Source organism: Tupaia chinensis, unplaced genomic scaffold (assembly GCF_000334495.1).
Source record: "Tupaia chinensis unplaced genomic scaffold, TupChi_1.0 Scaffold000097_1, whole genome shotgun sequence".
Taxonomy (NCBI): Eukaryota; Metazoa; Chordata; class Mammalia; order Scandentia; family Tupaiidae; genus Tupaia; species Tupaia belangeri.
In genome coordinates this window covers 5,300,605-5,315,464 of record NW_006159559.1, presented here as the reverse complement: position 1 = coordinate 5,315,464, position 14,860 = coordinate 5,300,605, and the positions used below count along the sequence as shown (strand labels likewise).

Sequence of the window (14,860 nt, the reverse complement as noted above, 5' to 3'; positions counted from 1 at the left end):
CAATCCCTTCTCCTCCATTCTCCTCTCGGGATCTTGGGCACGCACGCACGCACATGCGCCCGGCGTGAGTTTTAAGCCACTGGGTCCGGGATGCGAACCGTGGTCGACTATGTGGGAGTCCAGCGACATAGCCATTACGCTAACTGCTGGTTCCCCATTTAAGTTATTTTCAGTGAAGTTTGGTAGTTGGGTTTTATAGTTAAGTGAATACTTTGTAAAGTAACATTTTATGTCTTTTTAGTCCTGTCAGCCCTCCTGTTGTGGATCTCAGAACCATCATGGAAATAGAAGAAAGCAGACAAAGATGTGGAGCTACACCAAAGTCAAATATAGGGTTAGTTAAAAAAAAATCTTTTAAAAAAGATAAGGCCATGCCATGTTGTGTTATATTTTTGCTCTAAAGAGTTGGAAAGACCTACTACGTCTTCCTTTTATTTTTCTGCATTTGATGTTATAATTATAAGCCCCCCTTTTTTTTTTGGAGAGGTTTTTGCTGTAGGGCGCGTGCGCTCGCCAGACGGACAGAGAGAGACAGAGACAGAAAGCGAGAAATCACCCCCCAGGGGGGATGGTCATGCCGCAATCCCTTCTCCATTCTCCTCTTGGGATCTTGGGCATGCACGCACACGCGCCCGGTGTGAGTTTTAAGCCACCGGGTCCAGGATACGAACCGCAGTCGACTACGTGGGAGTCCAGCGACATAGCCATTACGCTAACTGCTGGTTCCCTATAAGCCCCTTTTTAGGTGATTTTGCCATCATAATATTATTTCTTAAATGTGTGCTAAAAGAATGAATTGAGTGAGAACAGCTCATGTGGAATGCAGTATTGCTTGTCAAAAACTTGCCTCTAAAATGATCATTGTGGAGGGATCAGCAGATGGTGTAATGGTTACGTCACTGGACTCCCGTGTAGTCAACTGTGGTTTGAATCCCAGACCCAGGGACTTAAAAACTCACATGGGGAGTGTATGTGTGCACATGCCCAAGATACCAAGAGGAGACTGGAGGATAAAGGATTACGGCATGGCCATCCCCCTTGGAGGGTGATTTCTCGCTTTCTGCCTTTGTCTGTCTCTCTCTGGCAAATACATACCCCTGTAGCAGAATTTTTTCTCTCAAAAAAAAAAAAAAAAGATCATGTGGGCTATTTCTGAAGAAAAGCCAAAGATTTAAGGATTGTGATGCAAGTGCCCTTTGAGAAATATGATATGTTAGAGAGCTAATATGTATCTATAGCTTGATCATTGGTAGTATATGCTGATACTGAAATTTGTTACTGTTTTTATCCAATAATAATTGAAAAATACCAAGTAAATAGAAAATATTATCATTACCTTTAACCTTCATTAAGCAGGAATCAATGCTAATTGTTTTAATTTAATTTCTAACAAAATCATTTATCATGGAATTTAACTTTTCTCAGAAACAATGAAGCCAGTGAAACTAATTGATTTAATTTATTTTCTAGCAAAATGATTTCTCATGGAGTTAAACTGTCTCAGAAGCAACGAAAAATGATTGCATTGACTACCAAAGAAAACAATTCAGGAATGAATAGCGTGGAAACAGTTTTAACTGCTCCTTCAAAATCCCCCAAACCAATGAATGCATGGTATGCTCTGATTTTAAAATTGGCATCGATTTGTGCATTGGCTTTTAGAGTAGTTTGATTTCTGAGTTTCTTCCCTGCCCCCACCCTCCATGTTTCTAATGTATTCAAATATTTCATTCCCCCCTTTGTTTTTAAGTTAAAAATTGGAACTTAGGAAATAAATACTTTATTTCCGCTTATTTATTTTTATTTTAATTTTAGATGTTTTGTCATATCCATTGTAGTTTTCAAATGCAAATATATTTTTCCATATGTAGATAAATATCTTTTTAGTGTTTTTTGTTTGTTTGTTTGTTTTTTGTTTATTTGTTTTTTTGGTATGGGACTCTTGTGCTTACCAAAGAGGAAGAGAGAGAGAGAAAAATTACCCCCCAGGCGGTATGGCCGTACTACAGTCTCTTCTCCATTCTCCTCTTGGAATTTTGGGCACATGCATACATGCCTGGGTGATTCTCAAGCTGCCAGGTCTGGGACTCAGACTGCAGTTGGCCATGTGGATGTCCTCGCCTTAGTCACCACCACCTGCTGGCCCATATATATTTTTTCTTAAATGTGATTGGAAAAAAATACAAACAAATGAATAATTTTATATATCTTAGGATACTATAGAGATTCATGTTTATTTACTAACTATTGACAATTTCTTTTTGAACTATTGTCAAGATGAGAGTTATCTACATTATCATAAGATTAATGATTTGTGCTTTTTTATGGCTTTTTACAACTATATTTTTGTTATCCCAATAATCTTTAAAGTTCATTTCTGCTACTCTTTTGAACATATTTAATGCTTTTATTTGTGCTTATTAAACAGTGAGTTGAGGTAATTTATACATTATATATGTATAATATGTGTAAATGTGTATATAAATAATTGTGCATATATTTAAAACAAATATATTGGAAAATGTATACATATTTGATTTATTAGGTTATAGGAATTTTATCTTAAGTCAATAGCACAGATCTAAAAATACTTGTTAGAAATTTAAAGAACATATTTACATAAACTTTTTAATTTTTTTTTATTTAAGAACTTTGATGCATGTTTAGTATCAGTTGAACTAACCAGTATTAGGTAGTTGAGTAATTTTCTTTCCTAAATCCTTACATGAATATAAGGTATTTTAAATTGAATTCTACATATAAAATCAATTATTGATAGCTTGATTAATAACAATTATCAATAATTATTGATAACGCTACACATAAAATTAATTAATGTGATTTTTGCTTTCTAGGATTTGAAATTATTGAGGAAACCACATTGTTCAGTATAATATATCACTTGATTCTAATGAGATACATAGAAAATGTAGATAGAAATAATGCATGCTTGAAGTAAGAATGGGATAATTATTTTTCTGAGAACATTCCATGTATCTTTTAGCTTTTGAAAAGTTAGAGCTTTTAAATTTTGCTCTGCTTTAAAAAAATAAATTAGGAAATTAACATTTAAAGCAAATTTATTGGGAACCAGCAGTTAGCGTAATGGCTATGTTGCTGGACTCCTACATAGTCGACTGTGGTTCGTGTCCCGGACCCAGTGGCTTAAAACTCACGCCAGGCGTGTGTGCATGCATGCCCAAGATCCCAAGAGGAGAATGGAGGAGAAGGGATTGCGGCATGACCACCCCCCCTGGGGGGTGATTTCTCGCTTTCTGTCTCTATGTCTCTCTCTGTCTGTCTGGCGAGTGCATGCGCCCTATAGCGAAAACCTCTTTAAAAAAAAAAATATATATATATATATATTTATTTATTATATATATAGAATATACTCTTGATCATAGAGGCTTATGTTTAAGGTTTTTTGGTTTTTAGAAGATTTTAGTTCATTGCTTTTTAATTTCTTTTTTAATTGTGAGAGTGTGCATGTGCTCACCAGAGAAACAGAGTGACAGCTAGAGGGAGGGAGAGGGAGAAAGCACTCCAGGTTAGGGCATGGTCATGCTACAGTTCTTCTACATTTCTCTATCCTATCAGGAGTTTTGGCATGCTTGCACACATACCCAACATGTTTTTCAAGCCTCCAAGGTGGGATTTGAAACATGGTGGGTCATGTGGGTTTGTTTCCTTAGCCACTAGGCAATGGGGCCAGCCTTATAAGGTCTTTAAAAAATAGTGTCTTAAAGGCACATCATCATCTGAAGAATCATCTAATGAAATTTTCTTTCTATAGTAATATGTTTATCTTACCATAAGATTAATGTGTAGTTCATTAGTAAATCACAAATTAAAAGTTTAAGTTTTGGGCCAGCCCTGGAGTCTTGTGGTTAAGGGAGCCTGGTCCTGCATTGCCAACTACACAGTTTGAGTTCTGGACAGTGGCTTGAAAAACACACAGGGACATTTTGTGCATGCTCCAAATCTTGACAAGATGGAGAAATGGAGGAGAAAAGATTCTATTATGACAGTGCCCTACTAGGGGTGCTTTTTCTCTCTCCTTCTGCTCTCTGTATCTCTGCAAGCCACATGCCCTCTGGCAAATAAAAAAAAAATGTCTAAGAATGCTTGAGGTTCTGGTAGGATTTTCACTAGTTTATTCATACATTAATGCACCTTATCTGTACAGCCCCTAGTATATAGTTGTACTCCTGCTGTTTGTAGTTAGCTGTGGCAATGGAGAGTAATAAAGATAATTGGTTTTTGTATTAAAATGAAGTTCTGTGGCTGACCTGATGCAGCAGTGAAATGAGATGCCTGGAGAAAGCAGAAGCACATGGGAGGATTTCAGGGTTGTGTCTAGAGATCTACTTAAGTAGACCAGGCACTTGTGTGCCAATGATCTGGGGTGTTTGAAGGTGGAGGTAGATTGTGGTGTGATGACGGACCCTTTTAGGAATGCTTCTCTCTCTTACAGAAGACATAAGTAAACTTAAATATAATTAAAATAACATACTTTTTTTAACAAAGAAACAAAAAAAGTGATGTTCTAATTGTTTGAGTTTCAAATTTAATGTGAAAACACCAAATGTGTATATGGGATTTGGCCACTTTTCATTGTCAAACATTTTACTTGGAGAAATAATACATTTCTTACCAGTCATATTAAGTGCAAGAATGCAGTCTTTGTGGCCTGGCTTGGCTTGATGCGTGAATGTAAATTCTTCCAATTTCCATTTGGAGCTAAAATATACAATATAAACTAATTTCAGTTATTTAACTAGCTTTTTTTATAGCTAGAAATTTTATTCATTAAAGCAAAAATTTCAGGGCAACTTTAGGTAAGGAACAAAATCCTGGCTAATTTTTTGTGGATGCAAATATCTACAAATGCTTCTCCATAAAGTTTCTGTGGCTGCTATGATGGAAAATAGATGGATCTTATGAGTTAGGAAAGTGGAATTGTGAGTAATCAGAAAGTCTTTTAAATTATGGCATAATCAATGGAAAGAAAAGACATCTGCACAAGACCTTTTTCTAGGTAACCGCTGCATAATTAGTAAATATGTGAGTTAAAAATATTTCCTAAGCATTTCACCTATATTTATTCTTACGGAGATGTTATCCTAAGTAAATTTTTGCAGATAACTATTTTGGATATATTGAGTTGTCAGAAAAGTCATGATGTGTTTTTTCTGTTTTTCTATGCAAAAATGTATCAGACTTTTCTGACCACCCAATGTATCATTTCTAACACCTAAATACTAGGATGAATCTGACAACTTTTGCTTTTTATACTGATAGTTGTGACAGACACAGAAGGAAAGTGAGAAATCATCCCCTGGGGGATGGCCATGTTGCCGTCCCTTCTCCATTCTCCTCCTAGGATTTTGGGCACGCATGCACATGTAGCTAGCATGATTTTCAGGCTGCTGGGCTGGGGATTCAAACTGCAGTTGGCCATGTGGGAGTCCAGTGCCTTAACCACCTGCTAGCTCCTAACTGATTTCTTTAATATATTTTAAGTTTTAGACTTTTAGGATTTTTTTTTTATTTAGAAAGATATTATGTATGATAGTTTGTACTGATTTAACCTTTACTGAATGAATGGAAAATTGGCGACAGTTTCCAGTTGATTTTGTTATGAATAGATGCTTAGCTTATATATTATAAAAACCAAGTGTGAGTCATCTTTTTCTTTTCATCTGTATTATCTTTGGCTTTTTAGTTTTGTTATAGGGCCTGTGTATCACTCCAGAGAGAGAGAGAAATCACTTCCTTGGGGGGTGGCCACATTGCAATTCCTTCTCCTCTCAGAATTTTTAGCACACACATGAATGACATGTTTTTCCAGCTTCCTGGGTCCAGGATTTGAGCTACATAGTCAGCTATGTGGGATTCAGATGCCTGAACCACCCCAGCACCACCTGGCCCCTGTCTTCAGCTCTTTTTAGGGAGCACTGTTGTCTCAGTGTTTTTTTTTCAGGTTTTGTATGTTCTTTATGTATAATTTAAAAAAATTTTTGACACATAATAATAGTTGTACATATTGATGGGGTACATTGTGATTTTTTTCAGTACAAAAATACAATGTGCAATAATCAAGTCAGGGTAATTAGGGTAATTAGCATAACCATAACTTTAAACATTTATGATTACATTTTCTTGGGATAGTTAAAATCGTCTTTTAGCTGTTCCAAAAATATAATATTTTGTTAACTATAGTTACTCTATTATGCTATAGAATACTAGAATTTATTCCTCTTATCTAGCTAATTTTGTATATATTTATTGACATCTCTCTAATCCCTCTTTTTGTTCCCTACCTTTCTCAGCCTCTGAGAATCACTATTCTATTCTCTCGTACTATAAGCCCAACTTTTTTAGTTCCCCACATTTGAGTGAGAACATGTGACTTTTGTCTCTGTGCCTAGGTTATTTCACTTCACATATATCCTTCAGGCTCATTGGTATTGCCTCAAATGATAGTATTCTTTTTTAATAGCTGAACAGTATTTTCTGTCTATTTATCACATTTCCTTTATTTGTCTGTTGATAGATGCATGGGTTGATTGCGTATCTTAGCTATTGTGAATAGTACTGCAGTCATAGGGGAGTGCAAAAATCTCTACAACTTTTTTTTTTAAAAATTTTTTGTTGATATGTGGCATATAGTGAGATTGCTGGATTATATGGCAGGTCTATTTTTAATTTTTTAGAGACATTTCATACTGTTTTCCATAATGGCTATACTGATGTAAATTCCTAACAATAGTGTAAAAGAGTTATCTTTCTTTTTATTCTCACCAACATTTAATAACATGATACTAGCCAATCTGAGGTAAGATGACATCTCATTGTACTTTTTATTTATATTTCCCTGATATTTTGAAGTGTTGAGAATTTTTTCATATGCTTTTTGGCCATTTATATGTCTTCTTTTGAAAACTGTCTTTGAGATCATTTGCTCATTTTAAATTAGATGTTGTGTTGCTGAGTTGTTTGAGTTCTTTGTGTATCCTGGTTGTTAATCCCTTGTCAGATGTTTAATTTATAACTATTTTCTCCCATTCTATATAGGTTGTTTTTTCCTTTTGTTTCCTTTGTTGATTGTTCAGCTTTTTAGTTTGATATAATCTCAATGGTCTGTTTTTGTTTTTGTTGTATGTGCTTTTGAAGTCTTAAAGTATCTTTGCCAAGGCCTTTGCCCTGAAATGTTTCCTATATATTTTTATTAGTTTCATGTCTTACATTTAAGTCTTTAGTTCATTTTGAGTTGATTTTTGTATATGAGAGATAGACATCTAGTTTTTTTCTTTTACCTATTTATACTCATTTTTTTTTCAGCACCGTTTATTGAAGAAGCTGTTCTTTTCTCCAGTGAATGTTCTTGGCATGTTTGTTGAAAATCAGTTTACTGTATATATGTGGTTTTGTTTCTGAGTTTTTATTCTAGTCTGGATGTCTGGGTGTCTTTGTTTGTTTTACTGATGGTACCATTTTGTTTAGTTATTCTAGCTTGGTAATATATATATATTTTCTTTCTTTTTTTGGAGAGGTTTTTGCTATAGGGCGCATGTGCTTGCCAGAAAGAGACAGAGACAGAGAGACAGAAAGTGAGAAATCACCCCCCAGGGAGGATGGCCACACTGCAATCCCTTCTCCTCCATTCTCCTCTCGGGATCTGGGGCAGGCACGCATACGCGCCCAGCGTGAGTTTAAGCTGCCAGGTCCGGGACTTGAACTGCGATCTACTACATGGGAGTCCAGTGACATAGGCATTACGCTAACTGCTGGTCCCTAGCTTGGTAGTATATTTTGAAGTGAGGTAGTGTGATTCCCCAGTTTTGTTCTTTTTACTCAGGATTGGCTCTTCTGGGTCTTTCATGGTGCCGTATGAATTTTGTGACTTTTTTATTTCTGTGAAGAATGCCATTGCTATTTTGATAAATATTGCATTGATTTTGTAGATCATGTTTTGGTAGTGTGGACATTTTAACAATAGCCATTCCATTGATATGGGATGTCTTTCAATTTTTTGGTTCTTCAGTTTCTTTCATCAGTATTTTATGGTTTTCATTGTAGACATTTTTTACTTCCTTGGGTAATTTTATTCCTAAGTTGTTTTTTTGTTTTGTTTTGTTTTGTTTTAATTACCAGAAGGTGCATATGCTCACCAGAGAGAAACACGGAGAGACAGAGAAGGGAGTTGGGGAGATGAAGTGCTCCTAGTGGGGCATGGTCATGCTGTGCTCTTCTCCTCCATTTCTCTAACCTGTCAGGATTTGGGGCATGCATGTGTACATTCCAGGTGTATATATCAAACCACTGAGACTTTTATTAGAACTCTGGTCGGCCATGTGGGGTACAGCTGCTAGGCTATAGGGATAGCTCTATTCCTAGTATTTTATTGTAGCTAATGGACATGTGATGGCTTCCTTCATTTTTCACCTAGTTCATTGTTGTATAAAATTCTGTTGGCTTTTGAATGTAGATTTTGTTGTGTCCTACATCTGTACAAAGTTTGCTTATCAACTGTAACAATATTTTGGTGCAGTCTTTAGGTTTCTGAATATATAAGATAATGTTATCTGTGTATAGAAAAGGACTTCCTCCTTTCCCATTTAGATGCCCTTTATTTCCTTCTCCTCCATAATTGCTCTGGCTGGGACTATCAGTACTGTGTTGAATAGAAGTATAAAAGTGGTCATTCTTGTACTTTTCCAGCTCTCAGAAGAAAGACTTTCAACTTTTTCTCACTCATTGTGATTTAGACTGTGGGTCTGTTATGGCCTTTAATACATTGAGATATGTGCCTTCTATACCATATTTGTTTGTGTTTATTATAAAAGAACATCTATTTTATCAGATACTTTTCTGCATCTTTTGAGATGATCATATGATTTTTGTCTTTCTGTCAGTGTAGTATATCACATTTATTGATTTGTATATGACGAACCATCCTTGCATCTCTGGGATAAATCAGGTTAAGAAGGGATATTATCAGCATCTCAGATGTTTCCTCCAACCACCCTTCTATTCTTTTACTCTCATACTTTCCTGTGTTCCCTATCCTGACTTTTTTTTTTTTTTTGGTTTAGTTTCTATTGCTTTTGATCAACATTTATGGAATTTACTGATATTTTGTTGAGTATTAACTATTCCATTGTGTAAATACACCACTATTCATTCATCATTTTGTCCTGGGTTTGAATAGTTTCATTGTTTCACTGTTAGGATTAGTACTGCCATGAGATTGTAGTTCAGTGTCTTTGGTGAATATATTTTTGCATTTTTATTGGTTATATAACTAGGCTACAATTACTCTCTTCTAGGGTATAAATATATTCAGTTTTAATAGATACCACTAGGGACCAGCAGTTAGCATAATAGATACCACTAAACACTCTAACCAGAGACATGTAAGAATTAAACTTCCCTGTCTCCTTAATAAGTGACATTTTTTATCTTTTTAATTTTAGTCTTTTAGGAGGAGGTACAATAAATTTCATTGCATGTGTTTTGTTTGTTTTTTGAGACAGAATTTTCTTTTTGTTTCTATAAATTGCCAGAGAGCTTGTGTGCCCACTAGAGAAGATGGAGAGAGAGAAAGATGGGGAGAATGCACCGTTCCAGTGGGAGCATGATGATTCTCAAATCCCTTCTCCTCAATTTCTCCATCCTCTTGAGATTTGGGTACAAACACATATATGCTTTAGGTGTATTTTAACCCACTGGTGCTGACATATGTACTGAATATGGCCATTTGGGATCTGACTTCCTTAACCACTAAGCTATAGGGCCAGCCCCAAACAGAACTTTCAAACATTCTATTTTATTGAGGTGTAATTTATGTACAGCAAATGCACTAAGTTTAAGTGTATATTTGGAATTCTGATAGGTACACACCTGTATGATTACCAACCCAGTAAAGATAAGAAAATTTTCATCATCCCAATACTTTTTCTTAATCAGGCCTTATCCTCCACCCTATCTCAGGTTGCTACTAATGAAATTTTTATTACTCTAGCTTAGTTTCTGCCTGTTTAAAAACTTCATGTAAAGGGCGTGGTGGCGTCTGCCCTATGGCAAGAACTTCATGTAAAGAGTATATTAATAATAATAGTTATTATTACTACTACTATTTTAATTTGGTGTAGGGCATGTGTGCCACTCCACCAGAGTGAGAGAGAGAAAAAGCTGCCATGTCTGGGACTTTAACCATGGTTGGCTATGTGGTAATCCAGCATCTTAACCACCATGCCATGTGCTGGTCCTTAATGGGTTTAGTTTTTATTGGATTTAAGATTCATTTAAATTTTATTTTTACGTATTATAGAGTAAGGTAGAGGTCGAGATTTTTGTTTTCTTTTATTCTCATACAGATATCTAGTTGTTTCGGGACAATTTATTGAAAAGATTATTCTTTTCCTCTTTTACTGCTTGTGGATCTACCTCTGAATGTATTCGTTTCCATTTGTATATTGTCATGCCTATATCATAATGACGTGACAATGATACCATATAAGTATTGAAACTAGGTAACGTAAGTTGTCTGATTTTGTTTTTTCATTTTAAAATTATCTTTTCTATTTTATCTCTTCCATGTTTATTTAAATCTTACATTTAGCTTATTAAAAAAAGAATAAATAAATAAGAAAAAACCTAAAGGGATTTTGTTGAGTATTGCTTTGAATTTGTAGATCAGTTTGTAGAGGATTGACAACTTAAACAATGTTGAGTTTTCCAGTCATGACCATAACACAAGTAAATCTTATAGATCACCTTTAATTTCTTTCAGCAGTGTTTTAAAAAGTTTCACTGTATGGAGTTTACCCATATCTTGTTAAATTTATTTCTAAATATTTCATTATTTTGATGTACCTATTGACTTCATTATAGGATTTCTTTTTTTCATAGAAGCTTTCTATTTTATTCTGTAAAGTGGTAGATTATAATGATTGAATTTTTGTGGCATAAAATTGATTTTTACATTTCTGGAGTAAATCCTACTTTGTCATTGTGTCTTTATTATAAATTGCTGGGCTACCATTTTTCTAGAAGTTTCAGAATGATTCTTAGTCTCACTTACCTCAGTAACAACCACTGTTGTGATTTTTCTTTTTGGCCATGGGTTAGTTTCACCTGTTCTAGAAATTCATATAATTTTGGAATGAAATGTAAGGTCCCTTTTTTCGTCGGACTTCTTTCACTTAGCATGTTTTTCAAATACATCCATGTTACTTGTATGAATAGTTTATTCCCTTTTTTTGCTCAGTAGTTTTCTCATGTATGAAAATACCACAATTTATATTCCTATTGATGAACACTTAGACATTTTCCTGTTTGGGGGCTATCATGAATAAAACTGCTGTGACATTCTCATTTGGTCTTTTTATATTCATATTATGTTACTTTTTCTTGAGTAAATTCTAGGAATTAATATTGCTAGATTACGGAAGATACATGTTTACTTTCTAAAAAACTGCCAGGCCTTTTATAGTGAGAGTCTTGGTTGTTCTGCATCATTGCCAACATTTTGTATTGTCAATTAAATTTCTCCATTCTGGTATGTATGTAGTGGTCTCATTGTGATTTTAGTTTGTGTTTCTCTGATGAGTAATGAGCACTTTTTTCATGTGCTTATTGGCCATTGCATACTTCTTTTGTAAAGTATCTGTTCACATCTTTTTACTTGCTATTTGTCATCCCAAGATCCCGAGGGGAGAATGTAGAAGGGATTGAAGTGTGATCATCCCTGTTGACGGGTGATTTCCCGCTTTCTGTCTCCCTGTTTCTGTCTCTCTGGCAAGTGCACGCATCCTATAGCAAAAATATCTCTCTTTAAAAAAAAGAAAGAAAGAAAGTTGTCTTGGGCCAGCAGGGGTGTGGTGGTTAAGATGTTGGATCTCATGTGGCCAACCATGGTTTGAGTCCTGGACCTGGAAGCTCGAAAATCATATTGGGCTCATGTTTATTTGTGCCCAACTCATGAGACAAGAATGGAGCAGAAGGAATTGCCATGTGACCCTCCCCACTGGAGAGTGTTGTCTCACTTTCTCTCACTCGCTTGCTTTCTTGGGAGCATATGTTCTCAAAGAAAAAGAAAAATTAGTTGTCTTTTTATTATTTGTGGCTCTTATTAGAGTTCCATCATTCTTTATCTGTAATGCTTAGATTGAGAAGTATTTCAAATTTCAGATTTTTTTCAGGTTTTAGAATATTTGCATATATATAATTAAATACCTCAGCGAGAGGATCCAAGTCTAAATAGCAAATTCATTTATGTTTCATATATACCTTGTACACATTGTCTGAAGGTAATTTTCTACAGTATTTTGTGTTGCAGTGTTTGTACCGAACCATGACTTGAGGTTAGGTGTGGAATTTCTTGCGAGGTTGTGTTGTCATTAAAGTTTCAGATTTTGGAGCCTTCCGATTTCAGATTTTCAAGTTAGGAAGGGATGCTCAGTCTGTATTGTGTTCAAAGAGTTCTTTTTATCTTCTGGATAAAAGACTTTGTTGGATATATGTTTGCAAATGTTTTCTCACTTTTCTTACTGATGTCTACTGATGAGTAGATGTTTTTAATTTTGGTTAAATTTAATTGTCAGATATTTTAAAAAATGATTATTTAGTTTTATTTATTATTTTTTTAATTTGACCAGTGAGAGAGAGACAGAGAGAGAGAAAGCAAGAAAGTAAGCCACCAGGTCTAGAACCGTGATCACCCACATGAGAGTTCATCCATGGACTCTTCACCACCATGCCACCTGCCAGCCCCTAATTGTCATTTCTTAATCTGTTATTGCTTTGTCCTGTCTAAGAAGCCTTTGCCTATAACCAAGTTATGAAGATAGTCTTCTATTTTCTAGTTTACTTCGTTTTTACATTTAAGTATTTGATTCATCTCAAATTAATTTGGGGGTATAGAACAAATAGTTCATTTTTTGTGGTTCATTTTTTCTGTAAGAATTTCCAGTTGTACTAATACCATTTGAAAACACCTTTCCTACTGAATTGCTTTAGCAATTCAATTAAAAATCAAATCACTGTATACGGGACCAGCAGTTGGCGCAATGGCTATGTTGCTAGACTCCCATATAGTCGACCGTAGTTCGAGTCCTGGACCTGGTGGCTTAAACTCAAGCTGGGCATGTATGCGTGCATACGTGTGTGCCTTAGATCCCAAGAGGAGAATGGAAGAGAAGGGATTGCAGTGTGGCCATCTCCCCTGGGGGGTGATTTCTCACTTTCTGTCTCTGTTTCTCTCTGGCTTTCTAGTGAGTGCACACACCCTATTGCAAAAACCTCTCCCCCCCAAAAAAGATTACTATATACATGAGGTTGTATTTGAGGGTTCTTTGTTCTGTTCCATTGTTCTGTCAGTCATTAAGCCAACATCCCATTGCCTTGATTAGTGTAATTTGTTTTATCTTCTCACTTTGTGCATGTGTGTATTTGTAGTTTTATATAAATTTTAGAATCAAGTTGTCAATTACTACAATTAAAGAACTAGTGGGATTAATTCCGTTTTTAAAATAGATACAGATTTGTGTGTGTATATATATATATATATATGTATATATATATACACACACGCACATATATATAATATGTATATATGTATATATGTATGTATATATACATACATTTCTCTCGTAGTTTATTTTTTAAAAGATATTTGCCCATTCCATGTAGATTGTCAAGCTTATTTACATGATATTAAGTCATTATTTTTTTAATGCTATGATGTCTTGTATTTAGTTATCTGTTTCTTTATAACAAATTATCACTAAACAGTGGTTTAAAACAACCAACATTTATTATCTATAATTCCTTTGGGTCAGGAATCTTAGTTGGGTGCCCCTGACTCAAGGTCTCCCTCAGTGCTACAATCATATTTAAGGAAGGCTATTCTCATGTCAAGCCTGACTTGGAGAGGATCCTCTTCCAGTCTGTCATATGGATATAGAATTCTGGATTGATATTTTTATCCACTTTCATCATATTAAAGATGTCCTATTGTTTTTTGGCCTCTATTGTTTTTAATCATAAGGTAGCTATTTTTATATTGTGTTGTGTTTCTTTGATGATGTTCAAGTTTTTTTCTTTTTTTTTTAAGAAGTTTTTGCCTTAGGGTGCCTGCACTCACTAGAGAGAGAGACAGAGAAAGTGAGAGGGAAAGTGAGAAATCACCCCACGGTGGGATGGCCAATCCTATGATCCCTTCCCCTCTGTCCTCCTCCCAGGATCTTGGGCACACATGCACACATGCCTGTCATGAGTTTCGAGCCACCGGGTCTGGGACTGCGGTAGGCCATCTGGGAGTCCAGAAGTGTAACCACTACACTGTCTACAGGCCACCAAGATTTTCTTTTTATCTTTGGTTTTTAGCTGTTCGTTTGTGATATGCCAAAATTGTGTGTGTGTTTTATATTTATCTTCTGTGGAGTTTGCTAACATTCTTGAATCTAAATTCACGTTTTCCACCAAATTCGGGAAATTTTTGGCCATTGTGTCATTAAGTATTTTTTTCTGGCATATCTTTTGCCTCTGCTTGATCTGCAGTTACACATATGGTAAACCTTTTAATATAATACCATATTTCATCATGGCAGATTTATATTATATTTAGTCTCTTCTCTCTGTTCTTCATATTAAAAAATTCTGATTTATCTGTTTTTTAGAGAGATCTTTGCTATAGCGCATGTGTGCTCACTGGAGAGACAAAGAGAGGCAGAAACAAAGAAAGAAATCACCCCCTCGGGGTATAGCGATGCAACATCCCCTTCCCCTCTCAGGATCTTGGGCATTCTCACACATGCACTCAGCAAGTCCAGGACTTGAACTGCAGTGGACT

General features: G+C 35.4%; 1 protein-coding gene across 1 annotated transcript in view; it reads left to right on the top strand.

Moving 5' to 3' along the window:
• IBTK (inhibitor of Bruton tyrosine kinase) overlaps window positions 1-14,860 on the top strand; it is a 103,393-nt gene that overhangs the window by 74,116 nt on the left and 14,417 nt on the right. Inside the window, 2 exon segments of the mRNA XM_006143349.3 lie at window positions 242-334; window positions 1,471-1,614. Coding sequence (XP_006143411.1) covers window positions 242-334; window positions 1,471-1,614 — 237 coding nt within the window.